General features: G+C 32.9%; 1 protein-coding gene across 3 annotated transcripts; it reads left to right on the top strand.

Moving 5' to 3' along the window:
• On the top strand, positions 1–16,604 carry LOC130646197 (putative aminopeptidase W07G4.4). Of its 3 annotated transcripts, none has more exons than XM_057452352.1 (19): positions 1–141; positions 10,503–10,651; positions 10,727–10,792; positions 10,908–10,990; positions 11,545–11,671; positions 12,125–12,211; positions 12,303–12,346; positions 12,440–12,539; positions 12,614–12,689; positions 12,770–12,852; positions 13,097–13,161; positions 13,372–13,411; positions 13,481–13,556; positions 13,995–14,113; positions 14,392–14,475; positions 14,545–14,602; positions 14,676–14,725; positions 15,239–15,370; positions 16,121–16,604. In XM_057452352.1, exons 2-19 carry the CDS (start codon positions 10,505–10,507, stop codon positions 16,247–16,249), a joined length of 1,566 nt encoding a protein of 521 aa, XP_057308335.1. In that variant the 5' UTR covers positions 1–141; positions 10,503–10,504; the 3' UTR covers positions 16,250–16,604. The 3 variants fall into 3 exon arrangements, with proteins under 3 accessions (XP_057308335.1, XP_057308333.1, XP_057308334.1); XM_057452350.1 differs by lacking the exon at positions 1–141 and adding an exon at positions 2,297–2,462; XM_057452351.1 differs by lacking the exon at positions 1–141 and adding an exon at positions 9,937–9,959.

Raw genomic sequence — 16,604 nt, forward strand, 5'->3', positions numbered from 1 at the left:
CTTTTACCCACTTTGGTTTTCTTCTGTTCTGTAAATTATAATTACAATTTGTCGGTATCTACTCGAAACACTTTCACTTTTGTGCCAGTGTTACGCGTGAAGGTTCATAGGGGACGATCTTATTTACCAGTGATTTAAATGGTAGCTATATTTAAATTATTTACATTTAATTTTGCTTATGTTCTTGAGGTCTTGCAAGACGAAAGCACAGGAGTTTTTTGTTAACAAATGTGTTCACTCTGATCTGACTGGCTGGCTAAAAATATATAAAAGATTTCAGAATAGGAATAGATCTGTTCTGACCCAACTACGGACACCGGCCCAACTTTGGATGCGGGACTGGCCCGTGTTTAGACAGGCCGGCCCGTCAAAAGACAGGTCGGTGCGTTTGCAATTGGGATGAACCATCTATTGACAGCCCGGCCTAACTTTTGGACAAATGTATGCAAATACGTCTTAAGAAGTTGGTAAGGCCCAACTATTGACGAAGGAATCTCTTGCTTTTAAAAGCCGTGTCATCAGATGAGACATACTTAACTGTACACAAAGGTCTTTTGCAATTTTAGAAAATGTGTCATAAGACAGGCCCAACTATTGACAAACAATTCCCATGCTTTTAGAAGACTGTGTCATAGGATGGGACAGGCCCAACTATTGACAAAGGGCACTTGTGTTTTCAAAAATCGTAGTAAAAAAAGGTCAGATCCAACTTTTGACAGTTTTTGCAGCTACAACATGGGTCAGTCTGAAGACTCCCAGACTAAAGTTAAGCCTTGTAACATGGGAAACACACTGTTTCAAATTTTAAAAAAATTGAGGACAGGTCTGGTCCAACTGTGGACAAATGCAGTGTCATAGGAGAGGAGAAGAAAACAAAAAATATACAGAGGAAAATAAATCATGAATTCTCTAAATACAATCTATTACAAATATAGCTGAAGTAATTAGCAACACAAATACAATGTCATAATTTTTTTCCTTAAAAATTGAACAAACACAGACATAAATTTACAAATATTAGTAGCACAGTCGGTAAAGCGTATGACTCATTTCCAAGTGGTTGTGTGTTTGATCCCCACATAATGCTGTTGTCCATTTGGGCAGGAATTTCAAAAAAGATTTCTGTAGCTCAAATGGGAGCTTAAGGACTCACCGATCACATAAAATATAAATTAACTTATAATATTTCTTTAAATCATAGTCAGTTTTTCTGTTTCTTGAATATATAACAAAATATTTCAATCATGGATGCCCCAGCCAAAACGATTCTCGCTCTCAAGTTACATAATAGGTCAAGTTGCAATAATTCCATCAAATATTATATTGAAAAATAAACATAGCAAAATAGCTTAAAGGTTACCTCCCGTGAAAAATCAAGTTGAGCTCATATGAAAGAGCTTAAAAGGTTGTCTAGGAATTTGAATATCCTTGATTGGTTCTTTAGAATTTGGACTAAGAAGATTAACTAATTATGCATGATGTCATGAGTATGCTCTGCAAGGGAGTTAATTTAACATTTTTGAAAAGCAATATAGAGTTAAAAATATTTTCTGTCCGTTCACTTTGACGGGTTTTGAACATTTTACATAGTTTTTTTTTATTTAGTTACCATAATTATGCTCAATGCATATTCATGACGTCACAATTTCGCATAATTAGCGCTACTTTTAAGACAAATATCTCGAGAACGGATAAAGATTTTTGAAAAAAAATAAAAAGATTTCTAGACAACTTTCAAAGATCTTTCATATGAGCTAAACTTGATTTTTAGCGGGAGGTAACCTTTAAACAACAGCTTAGTTAAGCTACCTGCTGTATATATAATATGAGATTACACTGAGCTAAATGTTATATTTTGATATATGAGTCATAATTATTTAGCTAGTCATTATGCACATAAAAATCTCCAATCATTCAACAAGGAAGTCTCTAGCTAATTGCTTTTTAAAATGCGTTCGCAGATATGGTCTTGCACCAAGAGTTGCCCAATAGTGTTGTTTTTGCTACCCACAACAATCTTGAAATGCATAACTTGATTTAATCTCAGCTAGCCATATACAACAATATCTCGGCAAAAGTTGGAGCAGTTCAGTTTTTTCACTTTATTGGAGTTAGTTTATGTTAAATACAAAGTCTTGAAGTATGCAAACATCTTTTAACGCCATGTCGCAAGTTGGTCATGGCCCGTCAATTGACGGGGCAGCATGTCAAAAGATGGGCCACCGTGTCAAAAGATGGGACACCGTGTCCAAAGATGGTCCGTCCTGTCTTAAGACGGGCCGTGTTCTAAGTTGGGTCAGAATAGATCCCTATGTTTGCAAGCAAAAAAATAAGTTATGCTCCACATGTTAACCAGGGTAGGAAATCTTGTGCAGGGTCCATACCAACTTTATTCCCAGGGCCCTTTACCATTCTCCGTTCTTCGCAGCAGAGTGAAAACAACCTTATACAAGGTGCTGAAGGTTAGTAAAAAGTAGTTAGATAAGAAACAAAATGCATCTTAGTTGTGCTTTATATAAATGTTCCAGTTTTAGCATGAAGAAAAAAAGCCTGGATAATAATAATAATAATAATAATAATAATAATAATAATAATATATAATAATCCGTGTAAAAGATGGGTTATTGCTTAAATAAGGATGGTAGCATGTAAAAACATGAGGGAAATATATATGTTTACCTTTGTGGTACGCATTTTATTTTTAAAAAGACTACTACACCCTGATTATCCTGATTATTTGTATATCATCAGTGTTTAGATATTCACAACAGACAAGATAAATTCAAGTAAGATTAGAAGATTTACAGTACAGTCCAGATGGAAGCGTACGCGTACGCTCAAGTTTCACACCTTTTTCTCGGAGGTGGTAGTTGTTTGTCTTTTGTTCTTATTAATTACCTTGCGAGTCTTGTAAGTCATAAACTTACGCATAATAAACAAAAGATTCTTGAAGAAAAAATAGCTTATTATAACTGTGTGTAACTATTGTTAAATAGTGTTAACATAACTATTCTCAATAGCATAATTGCAAATGTTATCAGCTCTATCAATGTGACACGAAGAGCCATTGTTTAATAGTTTTATTAAATAAAAGTTTTGCATGGAAACTAAATAAACTAACGAGAAGGCATTGTTGGTTGTGCGCGTTAAATAAAGCTTTTAAGCGATAGAAAATAATTATATTTTAACAAAGATTGAAACTTTAATTTTGATAGAAATTGCGTTTTAAAAGTTTAAAAACGAAAAACGGCGATAGAAATGGTTTTTTAGATCACGTTTTAAAAATTTAAAAACTAAAAACGGTGATAGAAATGATTTTTTAGATCACATTTTAAAAGTTTAAAAACGAAAAACGGTGATAGAAATGCTCTTTTAGATCGCATTTTAAAAATTTAAGAACAAAGAGCAGCGATAGGAAAGCTTCGTTAGATAGTGTTTTAGGTATTTAAAATGTTATCGACTCTAACCAATGTGACACGGCAAGCCATTGTTTGACAGTTTTGTTAAATAAAAGATTTGTGCGAAAACTTAAATAGACAGTGAGAAGCATTGTTTGTTGGAAGCATTTTTTAAATCTTTTAAGAGAAAATTCAAATAATGTTAAAACATTGATTTGTACTAACTCTTTTTCCAAGATTTATTTTTTAGAAAAAACACTTTTTAACTTTGTATCTTTTTATTCTCACCAGAACAAAATGTTTCCACAACAAGCGTTTTCACCTTTTATGTGCGTCGAAAGTTATATTTTTAGACTCTTTCTACGGTATTAAAATCTAAACAAATGTTCTCACAATGAGTGTTTTGTTCTTTCCAGAACGTCAAAAGTTATATTTTTAGATTTTTTCTTTCTTCGGTATTAAAATTTAATTTGTTTTCAAAATCTTATCCCAAACGTAGGGTTTTTCCGTTTGCGTTATTAAACGTTGCTTTAAAAGAACTTTTATGTTAAAAAATATGTTTCGATGATAAAGAAATATTACTAAAAGTTTTAAAAGTAGCATTAGTTTTTTTTAAATATTTTGATCATTGGATTTGTTATTTTTTAAAGGAGCTTGTGTTTTTTGAATATATCAAGATTAAAATCGCGTTACTATAATTAGTTTTGTTGTTAAAATTCAATGGCCTTTGCGTTAAATTTTTTCTCGCTCAGAGTATTATTTTTAAACAATGTTTCTTGCTATGCTTTTGTTTTGTTTTGAATTTATGAGCGAACATACGGATATGTCTGTAGTCAATTGCAAGTACTATAATTCTAATGAATTCTCTTTTGAGAATTCACATTCCACAAATACTTCTTTTTTTCACTTGAATATTGGTTCTTTATCGTTACATTTTGGTGAACTTAAGCAATGTCTTGACGAATTGGATCACAAGTTTGATGTCATTGGTATAACTGAAACAAAATTTCATCAAGATGTACCATCATCAAACTATTTTCTTAACAATTACTCTTTAGAGCATACTCCCTGTGAAGGTAGGAAAGGTGGTGCCCTACTATATGTATCTAAGAATATCAAATATTCTAGTTGGCCCGATTTAGATGCTCTTACATATAGAGCAAAAGAACTTGAATCAAAATTTATTGAATTCCAACATAAAAATAAACTGGTTGTTGTTGGATGTATATATAGACATCCTTGTATGTCTCTTACTGATTTTAACTCCTTACACCCCTTCTGGAAAAAGATGTCACTTGAAAATAAAACATTAATCCTTTTAGGTGATTTCAATGCTAACCTTTTAAAAGTTACTTCTATTCCAAGTATTACTAACTTTTTTTGACATTATTTCCTCTTTTTCCTTATTACCTTATTACCTCATATCAGTCTTCCAACTCGTATTACATCGTTCTTCCAAACTATAATTGACAACATTTTCTGTTCATCATCAGAAACCAGTACTATATCTGGTAATATCACTTTGCGCAATTTCTTGTACTAAATCAGAGTGACAGACTTGTAAATAATCCTACTCCTATTTGCAGCCGTGATTGGAGGAACTTTAATGAATGTGCTTTTCATGATGATCTTGATAAGGTTAATTGGGATGATGTGTTGAAAATACCTTGTCAAAATGTTAATGCCACATTTGATAATTTTTTCAAAGCAATTAAAGAACTACTAGATCTCCATGCGCCATTTAAACAATCCCCAAGTAAAAAGTACAGCGAAAAGTTCAATTCTCCATGGATGACCTGTGGTATCATCCGCTCAATCGAGGTTAGAAATCGTCTATATAGATCTTTTTGCATTGTAGAAATCCTATTCAGAAAGCTATTCATAAAGAAAAATATAATATCGTAATAGGATTGTTTCTCTTTGCCAGCAAAGTAAGTGTAATTTTTATAGGAATCTTTAATAATAATCTCAATAATTTATCCAATGTATGGAAAGGTGTAAGGTCCATTATCTCACTAAAACAAAGTAATAACTTTGTTCCCACCTCCCTGAACATCAATGGTTTTGTTTCTTCTAATCCTGGTCAAATTTCAAATGAATTCAATAATTTTTTCTCTTCTATTGCTGATAAAATCCGTTCTATAATACCCTTGCCAGCAAACATTTTTCTAGCTTTCTTAGGAAAACCCCATTCGCAGTTCAATTTTCCTTAATCATGTTTCCCCACAACAAGTCTCTAGTTGTCAGAAAACTCATCATAACTCACGCTCTACTCATTCTCAAGAAATAAAAAAAAGCGTTTTAGATCAAACATTCCTCTCCACGCTAACCGTGCTTTCCACCCCACATCCTTTATAGTTTTGTAAAAGAGATTTAAAAAAATACTCTCTTAAAAATTTAACACTGTGAAAAAGAGCTTATTTTCTTACAAAAATCTTATACTTCTGCATAATAATTTATCACTATGGTAACGACTATTTGTTAACAATTTTTTTTCACATCTTCTGTTTATGCTGCACCTGTTCACTCACCTTCGCAATTATAAACAGTTGAGTATGGATAAAACAAAAACAAACTCTAGAAACAAAAATCTTTTTGACTAGTGCTAGCTTGACGATCGGCAGTAAAAACCTTTTGCTTTAATCTTCTTTTAGCTGGTGATTCAAGTATTTTTTTTTTGATTTTTTTTGATTTTTTTTTTTTGATGATATAAAAGCTTTATGACGATAGAACATTTTTATTCGCTGTTAACTTATAAACTAGTTTTGCAATATTTTTCACAGTAAATTATATGTAACTTCGGAAGACAAAAAAGAAAAAGAAAATATCCTTATGGGAAATAGGAGAAAAACTTCAAAAGAATCTTTTAACTACATACGAAAATCATTTTCCTCTTTGAGTTGGCTATCATTTATAACCTTGAACATAATTGAGTAGTAAAAATTGATACCCAAGATGAATACGTGTGAACAAATATTTGATCTTTATCACATAACAAAAAAGTAATTTATGAAAAAAAAAAATTTGGGGGGATAATAAGCTGTCTTAAATACATTTTTTTGAAAATATTTTTGCACCATTTTAAAGCCCAGATCTTTTTCTATCTAATCACTGAAAAAAAAATTTTTTAAAACCCATTTTTTCGTATACTCACACCTTAAGTCCCATATTTTGTAGTAAATATAATTGGCTCCTCCAATAAGTTGGGAAATGAGATAAATTTTAATTGGGAAATAGCTGCGGCTACTGAGAACGCTGGATTACGCCCTGGGAATTTTTGGTTTTAGGAGAAGTTCTTGGTAAAAATTTTTTTTAAATTACCTGGTTGTAGTTGGTAGTTAAACGTACTAATATCATAGTAATCAAGTAACTAATTTTAAAATTGTTCTCAAATTGCCTTACTTTGAGACGGAAGCTAATTTCAGGTTTAAACGGAGATGTAGTGCTTATGTCTGCAATGTCTCTGTTTGTAGTATAGAGGTCTAGTTCTCTCAATCAAGGAGTTGATATGGTTGATCAAAGGAGAGGCCTCTCCAATTATTAGAAAAAAGGATAGAATAAAGTTGAGGCTTTTTGTCTGATAAACACTTGCCTGGGTCATCTGTTACATTATGTTATTTGATGAGTTTTAATTAACCTGCCAGTGTTGTCAATTTCTGTCAAACAAAGGAATACACCCAGGATGGGTATGCCATTGTTGTCGGCTGCATGTATGCGCATTTTAACTGGAATGAGCTATCATTTTACAATGAATTTCTCTGCAAACATGCATGTTTTGTTTTAGCTTTATTTTACATGAATCCTCTTTTTCAAAAGCATGTATATTATGTTTGATAAACATTGTTTAAAACAGTGTTTAAATTTTTCATCTTTTTGTAAAATGTTATAAGTGTTTTTCACAGTTAGAACTTAGCGAATAAGCTTGACAAAATTTTGGGCCTGTTTAATCCATCATAGCTGAAAGCAAAAGTTTCTTTAGTAATTTGAATAAACGTCTTCTGCAGCTTGAAATTGTAGTGTTTTTAGCAAAAAAAATATTGATTGATTAAAGTAACCAATGTTAGTAGCTGCTTTACCGAAAACAACAATTCCTTTCCTCGTCTTAACAGTTCTAAATCAACCCATATCATGCTATTTCTCAAATGTGACTTAATTTATGCAACATAATCCAGTCTAAAAATCTTTAAATACAAATATATTGAATGCAAAAATTGCTTTTTAAAAAAAAAAATAAAACAATCTCTTAATTATATAAATATTATATAAATATTCTCAATTGCAAACTGCTTAAATCATGCGCTCTATATTTTATAAGCAGGAATATAAATTGTGTACACACCTTTTCTCGCAAGTTTAACTAGTTTTTATCGTCCTATGTAATTTTTTCTGTCACACCACCATATACGCCATGTTTGTTTACAGTCAGTTTATATTATCAGATTTGTTTAATATCTAAAGGCTGAAATACACTATCATTTTTCAATGATACATTCCAATGACATCAAAAATGACAAATTTTGGCGCAAATGCACTATTATTAAAAACATAAAACTTGAGCATGTTTTTCTTATGGACTCTGAAGAAGAAATAGCAACTGCTGTTGCTGTGTATATATTATTAAAAAAGAGAGTCAAACGTAGGAAAAGAAAGCAAAGAAATGTATGGGTGAAGCCGTGGTTAAATAGTCGAAATGAACTTGGCACAATACTCTCATGTATGAACTGCGCGTGGAGGAAATTGAAGAGTATACGCGATTTTTAAGAATGCCGCCGAATATTTTTGATGAGCTCCTTAATCTCATAGAAGTTGACATTGAGAAAAAAAAACAATGCATTCACGAGACCCAATTTCTGCTAAAGTGAAACTAGCGGCAACTTTGAAGTTTTTATCATGTGGGATACCTTTGAATACCTTGTGACTTCTTCCCTTCTCGTTTCTGTCCCGTATCCCACAAACTGGGATGGTTTCTCCAAATCTCAATAAAATTTTCAGTCGCTTCTTTCGTCTTCATTCTCGGGTGAATTATCTTGTTCAAATCTTTGTTTTCAACTATGTTTACGCCTTAAACCTATATCACGTGCAACAAACATTTGTGTGAGAACAATGGATTCGATTTAAAACAATAGAAAAAAATGTCATTGAAAAATTAAAAGTTGAACATGTTCAACTTTTAATTTTTAAGGATCATTGGAAATGAGAGTGTAAAAAATGACATTTTTTTCTGTATACACTGTCTCTTTTCAATGATAATTGGAAAATGATCATTGAAAAATGATAGTGTATTTCAGCCTTAACTATGTTCTTTTTTGTGTGGTTTATAAATGTTCAGTTACCCTTTTTCGTCTATTATATACCTTATTATTATGTTGTTCTTAGGTATGATCATTAACAGTCTTAATGTGGCAATTAAATTTAGAATATATATATTTAGTTCAGGCTGTTAAAATACTTCCTCTCAACCTATCTAAGGTGTTGTTCAACAATCCATTTTGTTTCAGTAAATAAACTCAAATTTAATATTTTCCATCAAAAGACATTCAGAGCAATTTTGATAAGTTGGTAGGTTTATTTGTTGTTTTTTGACAGGCTTGTCCTTTTTATTTTTTTACCTTCATCATATACTCTTTAATGCTTGGATTTTGTTGGTACTTATGTCAATTTTAATGTGCAAAAACGGAAGATATGTTATAAGTCATTCATGTCACTATTATTGCCACTATCCTAACATCACCACCAGAAGAAAATGTGTGGTTCGTGCTAATTCTTCATCTATGGATTGTTGTTTTGGTATAAACAAATGCACAGAACACCTAACTTCATGATACAAGAGCTTTTTTTTGTAACAGAAAATAAAAATAAAATGCCAAAATATTAAGTGCAATTTTATATTGGTAATGGTTTCTTAACAATTTTAAAAGTTCTGATAACATCATGTGAAAAATGCTGACATCAGCAGAAAAAAGTTTTCGGTTTTCCTCAAGAGCATTATCAGATGCTTCAGTGGTCTCTAACAAATTTCTCTTTTTTTTTGTTGTTTTTGAACAGAGACATGTATGGCTCACCTGACTCCTTGTAGGCTAGTAAAACTATGTTTTGATATAAATATATATATATTGTGCCAGCAGTTCTTTCGTCACTGAGATTCTTTAAAGCCTTAAAGTGATTTTTAACCTTCACAGAATAAACTGCCTGTATTTCCATCAGTTGACAACAAATTCCAATTGTATTTCAGTTATTTCATTTTTATATTTCATTTGCTCAAAGTTTGATTGAGGCAGGTGATCTGAATTCATGGACTCACGGACCATTTTCTGTTTGTTTGCATATAATCTTATTGTGCTTTTTTTGCGTTGGGATACCCGAAAGTCAACACTTTGTCCTTTTTTTATCAGTTTCAACTGCAACTGTTGGTTTTTGTTCATAGAACTATAAAAGTCGCTTCTCACCACTTCATCTCTCTTGCATTTATCATTTACCAATAACTGGAACTCAGTGGATAACACATTAGTTCTGTGTAGACAGTTGCAGCATCCTTCTGTTTGTTGGGGTAAACTATGATATGTTAGTAAGTTTAATGTTTACATAAGGTTGCAACCATGATTCGGAGAGTAGATTTATTTTTAATGGGGCAGAGAATTAGTTGCACTGTGGTTAAGCAACAAGTCAACTTCACCAATGGCTGTGTTCGTAGTATTCTTTTTAGCTTAGGAAGTAATAAAAGTGTTTGTAAAAGTATGGTACTTGAAATTGTTGTCAGGATGAAGTATTCTATGCTATCTGTATAAGTTCTCCAGCTTTAGTTTGATGGCTGAGATACATTAATTGTTGATTGCCTTAGCATTATTCCAGACTTTAAAAAGTGTGGTTTTGCACTATTAGCTAACTTTTTGGCTGCAAACCATGTCTAATTGATAAATGTGCTCCTTGGTCACCTGGACAACAGGTGATGGAGTTTGTTCAGGTCAGCTTATTACCATTTAACTGTTAACCTCTATCTAACAGCCAATCCACAAACTGAGGAGTTGGTATATAAAGAGTTAACTCTACCACAAGTATTCAATAATGGATTTAATATTGTTTGTATTCCAGATTTTTTGTTCTTAGGTATGGCTCGTCTAAGTTACACAATCGAGTATGCAGAAGCGATTACGGATGCTTACGACTCTGTAGTAGTTGTTGGAGAAAATTTGAAACAGGAGCATTATGCTGCATTTACTAAACCATATTTGCAAGCAATAAAAGCATTGTCAGCAGTAAATACATTTAACTCTAAAGCTGATATTAACCGCATGTTTTTGATGGTGCTGACTCATGAATAATTTTTTTAGAATGATCAAAGTGTGTTATCAAATGTAACAGCAACTAGTTTAGCAGAAGGTGCTGTCAAATTTATGGTAGGGGAACAGTTGTGTTTTCAAGTTAAAAGGGCTCAGTAAACTTATTAAATTTGATGAAAAATACTGCTCATTCTGAATGAGTATAGATTTGTAATTTTATTTTTGTGGTCAGGTGTGGTCTCCCACTGGCCCAGTCAATCGTGATTATGATGACGTAAGAAGATACCAAGATGCTGCATTGGCTGGAATCAAACGGTAAGTAGGGATGGGGAAACTTTACGGAATATATATACCTTGGACTCTGGTGCATTCCTGTCACTTATTTTTGGACTACATACAAAATATCTGAATAAATGAAAATACAGCTTTTTTACGGGTTACTGCATATGTCCTATTCATTCAATACTTGATCCCTTACCACATGGTTTTGTGTTTACTCTGTAAGTCTGGGTGCATGTGGTGTTTATGAATAATGTTGGATGGTAAAAACAAAACAGCATGCAATACAGTGTACAAAACATGTTACACAAACATGAATAAAGTATAAAATAGCACTAGGAATGTAGATGTAAGTCAACTTTGAAAATTTTAGTTTTAGGTTAATTTAAGGTGCACGATTAAAGAAATGTGCCTAGTCTGTGAAGAGCTGCTACTTTACAGATATTCATTGACTTCTCTGAAATTGATTTGCCAACTTAGGAATTTATTTAATAAATATCCAAAAAATTAAGGAGAATGACCTGACATTGATTATTATTTTTGCCCTGACTTTGAGCTTTTATATTATATGTATATATTTCATGTTACAGAGCATTGCGAGCTGGAAAAGAATCACCACTGCTGGTAGTTTATCATGCTGATCAACATTTAACTTCGACAAAGTACAAAGATGCCCTTCTTGTGTCCTTGTTAGCTGCTTGTGAAGCTGTATACGTGGTTAGTTAAAAATATTGCTTAGTCTTTGCTTGTTATTAATTCATCTTTCATTTCAAAGGATTTTGGCATGCTTATTATCTAGGAAATCTAAGTTAGATTTCGAGAAATGAAAAATTTCTGCTACCTACAAACAATGTAAAAGAAGAAGTTGGAGAAGATTTTTTTTTGAATGTTACTGTCCAATCAATATGTGTTCTGCTTGTTTACACAAAGTTTGTGTAAATGCTGAGTTACAAAGCCTTACTATGTCTCTCAACTCCACAAAGCCCTACAGTAACATAGTTTTTGTTCCGTATGAAATACAAATATTCTACTGCATGTTTGCATTATATTTCCAGATGTGGCTATGTTATAGATTTTCTGTGTTCGGTTAATTTTACACACAGGAAACCCTCAAATTTTAGGTAATACTATAAATTGTAAACAATTAACTGCATGTGATGTTTTGTTTAGCCAATTGAAGTCAGAGAAGCACAACCAGAGAAAGCAACGAAAATTAATAAATTAGGAATCAACTCGTTGGAGCTTAAAAAAACAGAGGTAGAAAGTCAATTATGACCAAGTTCTCATGACTAAGTTCTCTGGAACGCTTTAATTTAATAAAATTTTTATATATTTTGTTTAACTTCAGGGGGACGCGTTGGTTGAAAAAGCTGTTGGAATCGAAATTGGACGGTTTGTAATATATGTCTAGCTTTCATAATCTATGCACAAGGTTTTTTTCGAAATACCCGGCACATATTTTTATGCTTTCGTGTTTTTTTGTAGAGTGATCGCCCGAGATATTGGTGGGTCTGATCCTGAACGAATGTCTGCAGAAAGGACGGAGCAATATGTTGCAAAAATGTTTAAAGATACTTGTATTAAGGTGAAAGGTTGAACAAGTTTAGGCATATGTAGTCTTCGTAGTTTGGACAATACACCAGATAACCTTTCTTCTAGATAAATGTAACAAAAGGCCAAGATGCTTTTGAGAAAGATTACCCACTGTTTGCTGCTGTTAACCGCTGTGCTGATCGTAAGTTAATTTTGTTAATGCAGTTTTACAAAAAAGAGGGAAAAATTACTATTTTTGCGTAAACCATTTGTGTATTTTAGACATCGAAAGACACAGAGGTCGTATAATCTACCTAGAATACTGTGGCGATGAAATTAAAGAGACCTATCTTTTTGTGGGAAAGGTTGTTTTTTCTTCTTCTTTTTTGTTATATGAATATACACCTTAATACCTTAATCTGAGTAACACCACAAGTTAAAAGTTTGATAAAATTTTTGCTCACTCACGGAATTGGGAAATTATATCTTAATGCTTTGCGTACTTGTGTTTTCAAATGGAGATCTATTATCCACACATTAAGTGTTTACCTGAACCACACATATTAGGCTTACTTTCTAGGATTTTCTAACTTCTTGTTTGCTATTTAGGGTGTAACTTACGATACCGGTGGTGCAGATGTCAAAGCCGGTGGGCATATGGCTGGTATGCATCGGTAAATATATTTTTACTTTCATTTGTTGGAGATCATGCGTACATGAATTTCCCTTTTAAAAAAAAATTGACCCTTTTTTACAAGTAACTACTGAAAAACAAAAGTGGATCTCCCCAATGACAGTGCCCCCACCCTTGAAACATTTAAAATATGGTGCTGTGTTTGGGTGCAACAATACAGCAACATAAATGTCTTTTTTTTTTTGTTCAGTGACAAATGTGGTGCGGCAACAGTAGCTGGGATATTTGGGGTAAGTGATTTTTGAGTCTGCTGTCGCTTAAGTAGCATCTTTTTAACAGTTGTTAATATTATGTTCTAGATGCTAGCTCACCTGAAGCCCAAGGGTGTTAAAGTTGTTGGTCGCATGGCTATGGTGAGGAATAGTATCGGAGCAGGTTTGTCCTTTTCGTGTACTCTTATTCTATTTCCAGCAAGAAATTTTCTGGTCAAATTAGGCTTTGACGGGGAGTAAATTCATTTCATTAAGAGACGGATCACATTGGACCCGAAGTGAACTTAGACCAATCACTTTGGTCGACGTGTTTCTAAAGATTGTTTATATGATTTTTCATTACTTCAAGTAGCGTTTAACTTCGGTCAAATTTAACAAAGTTAGAACGCTACGTATTTTCATATTCCTATAAACTGTAAAACATGATGGCATATCCCGTATAATTAAATTATTTTTAGAATATTCGATAGATTTGAAATAGTCATTCCTCTCTAGTAAACTTCAAACAAACCATGGGAATTTTGGTAATATTTCAACGCCCGACGCACTGCCCACAAATCACATAATGAGCTTACCGTTCTTGTTACTTTTTTCTTATTAGATGCCTACGTTGCTGACGAAATTATCACTTCGGCTGCCGGTGTTCGAGTCAGGGTTGGTAACACTGATGCTGAAGGTAGAATGGCAATGACTGACCCGCTGCATCACACAAAACAACAGGTAGTTATATTACAGTTGATGACTTTGGGCACATAGGTAATTACATAGTATGTAGAGGATTGCCTAAGAAAACTAAGTGGGACCATATACAAAAATATTCTTTTCTATAGTGGATTAGTTCTTAAAAATGATTTAAAGAAATCACACACTTAAATTTTTGTGGTTGAAGGCCTACGAAACGTAATTAGATCACAGTTAATAACTTTGGATGTGAAGGTCATGTAACATTTATTATGAAGAACAATAAGAATGTGAGCAAGACTAGTTTTACCTTTAAGGCGTTGGAAGAAGTGAAGCCACATTTGTTTACAATTGCAACTTTGACAGGACATGCAATCATCGCCATGGGTGATGCGTACTCTGTAAGTATCACCTATGTTAGTGTGTCAGCTGTTGTTGTTGAGAGGTAAAGAAATTTGGATATAATTTAGATCGTGTTAGATAATGGACCAGCAGAAGTAGAGGGATTTGCAAGACATATTCAACAAAGTATGTTCTATGTGTCGCATTAAAAGTTCCTCCGAACGAGTGTCAGTTCTTATCTTGTTTTGTTGTTTTTTAGTTGGCGCAAGTCTTTCTAATCCATTTGAAGTTTCAATGTTGAGACGAGAGGTTAGTGAACACACATTTTATCAAGTTGTGTTAATGGGTTAATTTGAAGCACACTAAGAATGGATTTTATTTTTGACAAATAAAATAAGGTAATTCTCTAGACTAGACATGGTCGGCAAGAGTCATCCTCGCATGTTTAGGTTTAAAAAATATTCTTGAAATGTACGTAAAATTCTGAATGGGTAAATATTGTCCACGTTACAGAATGTAAAAATGTTAAAGGGGTAATAAGTTTTCTGTCTACCGTTTTGTAAACAATTCGCTAGTCATTTACTTTGCGAATATAAACTTTTGCGAACAGAAAACTTTTACCTTTCACAAAATATTATGTTTGTGAGCAGAGTTAACCTTAAAAAGTTAAAGAACCTTAAAACTTATTCTTTTATTTTCAAAACCTTTTTTCTCGAATCGATGCTGTTGGATGCAAACCCCTTTAAATTTGTATTTTTTTACCTTTAAGAAGTATCAAACGCGACTGTAATTTTCTCCACTTCTCATTTTTGTTACGCACAGGATTACAATTTCGTTGCTGGTCGAAATGAATACGAGGATGTCATACAGTGTAACAACAAACCATCATCTGGCACCCCACGTGGCCACCAATTCCCTGCAGCTTTTATGATTCGCTCTTCTGGACTCGATAAGGTAAATATAGAACGGTTTTTAAACAAAATTTACTTGGCTTACTTTAGTTGCAAAACCTTATTTAAACAGTAAATTAACTAATTACAAATTTTGTGCGAATCACCGTGATAATTTTTTGCCCTCGTGTTTTTTGGTAACGTTCTAAGGGGCTGTTTATATAGAGGCAGGCTGGCTACGTAAACTGGCTGGCTTTTAACTTGTGTTTATATATATAAAAAAACTACTTCATTTAGGCGGGCTGGCTCTGAACAATGAAAACATTAAGAACAAAAGAAATACTTTTCAAAACAAAAGATTTTAATTAGTTGAGCATCATAAACCATCTCGCCTAGGCGGGCTAGTACGCTTTGTTACTGTTTATATGAGAGAATGTTCATCCCGCCTACCAGGATCCCGCCTCTGAGAAATAGATCTCGCTTACCGAGCCAGCCTGTTTGACCATATAAACGGATGAGCAAAAATATGAGGAAAACGAGGAACAAGCGAGATCTCGGTAAACGGGCAAGCCCGCTTGATTTAATTTTCGTGAAACAGCTAAAATGGCTCTGGAGTTACTAAATGACGAATAAAATTTTGATAATTGCTTTAAAAAGTAGCTAGAGGACTTGTTTTATTAATAAAAACAAAAAAACATTCAAATCACAAAAATAAGTTTCTTTCCTTAAGAAAAGTTTCAGAGGGTTAAACCTTCGCGTTTCTTCCATAAATTTAATCATCGTAAATTTAACACTATCTTTAAATTTTTGTTAGCATGGCATTGATTCTGACCGTCCATTGAAGTATTCTCACGTGGATATTGCAGGATCATCAGGACCTTACCCTGGCATGCCGACTGCAGCACCTTTGATTGCGTTCGGAAGATTAATGAAGGCTTTTTAAAATTGGAATTTTAGTAAACTAATATCATAATATTTGCGACTTGCAAAAATTTTCGGTTACTGCCTTTTAAGTCCCTATGCGCTGGTCTTGTAACGTTTTACACAGCGAAAAGGACCCGAGTTACGTTTTTGTCTACGAGTGTTTGGCGGTGGAAATGACGAAAATTCTTTAAAAAAAAGTACTGTCGCAAGTATCACGCATATTAAATTTTATATAAAAAGAATATAAATTTAGAATTTAAAAATATAATTTGGATATAAATAATGAAGTCTTTTACTGTATTAGTGTGATGAGATCATTTACTTCTTTTTGGCACACCGTCTTGTTTGAATTGTCTAATAATAATAATCTTAAA

The sequence above is a fragment of the Hydractinia symbiolongicarpus genome, chromosome 5 (genome assembly GCF_029227915.1).
Source record: "Hydractinia symbiolongicarpus strain clone_291-10 chromosome 5, HSymV2.1, whole genome shotgun sequence".
In the NCBI taxonomy this organism is placed as follows: Eukaryota; Metazoa; Cnidaria; class Hydrozoa; order Anthoathecata; family Hydractiniidae; genus Hydractinia; species Hydractinia symbiolongicarpus.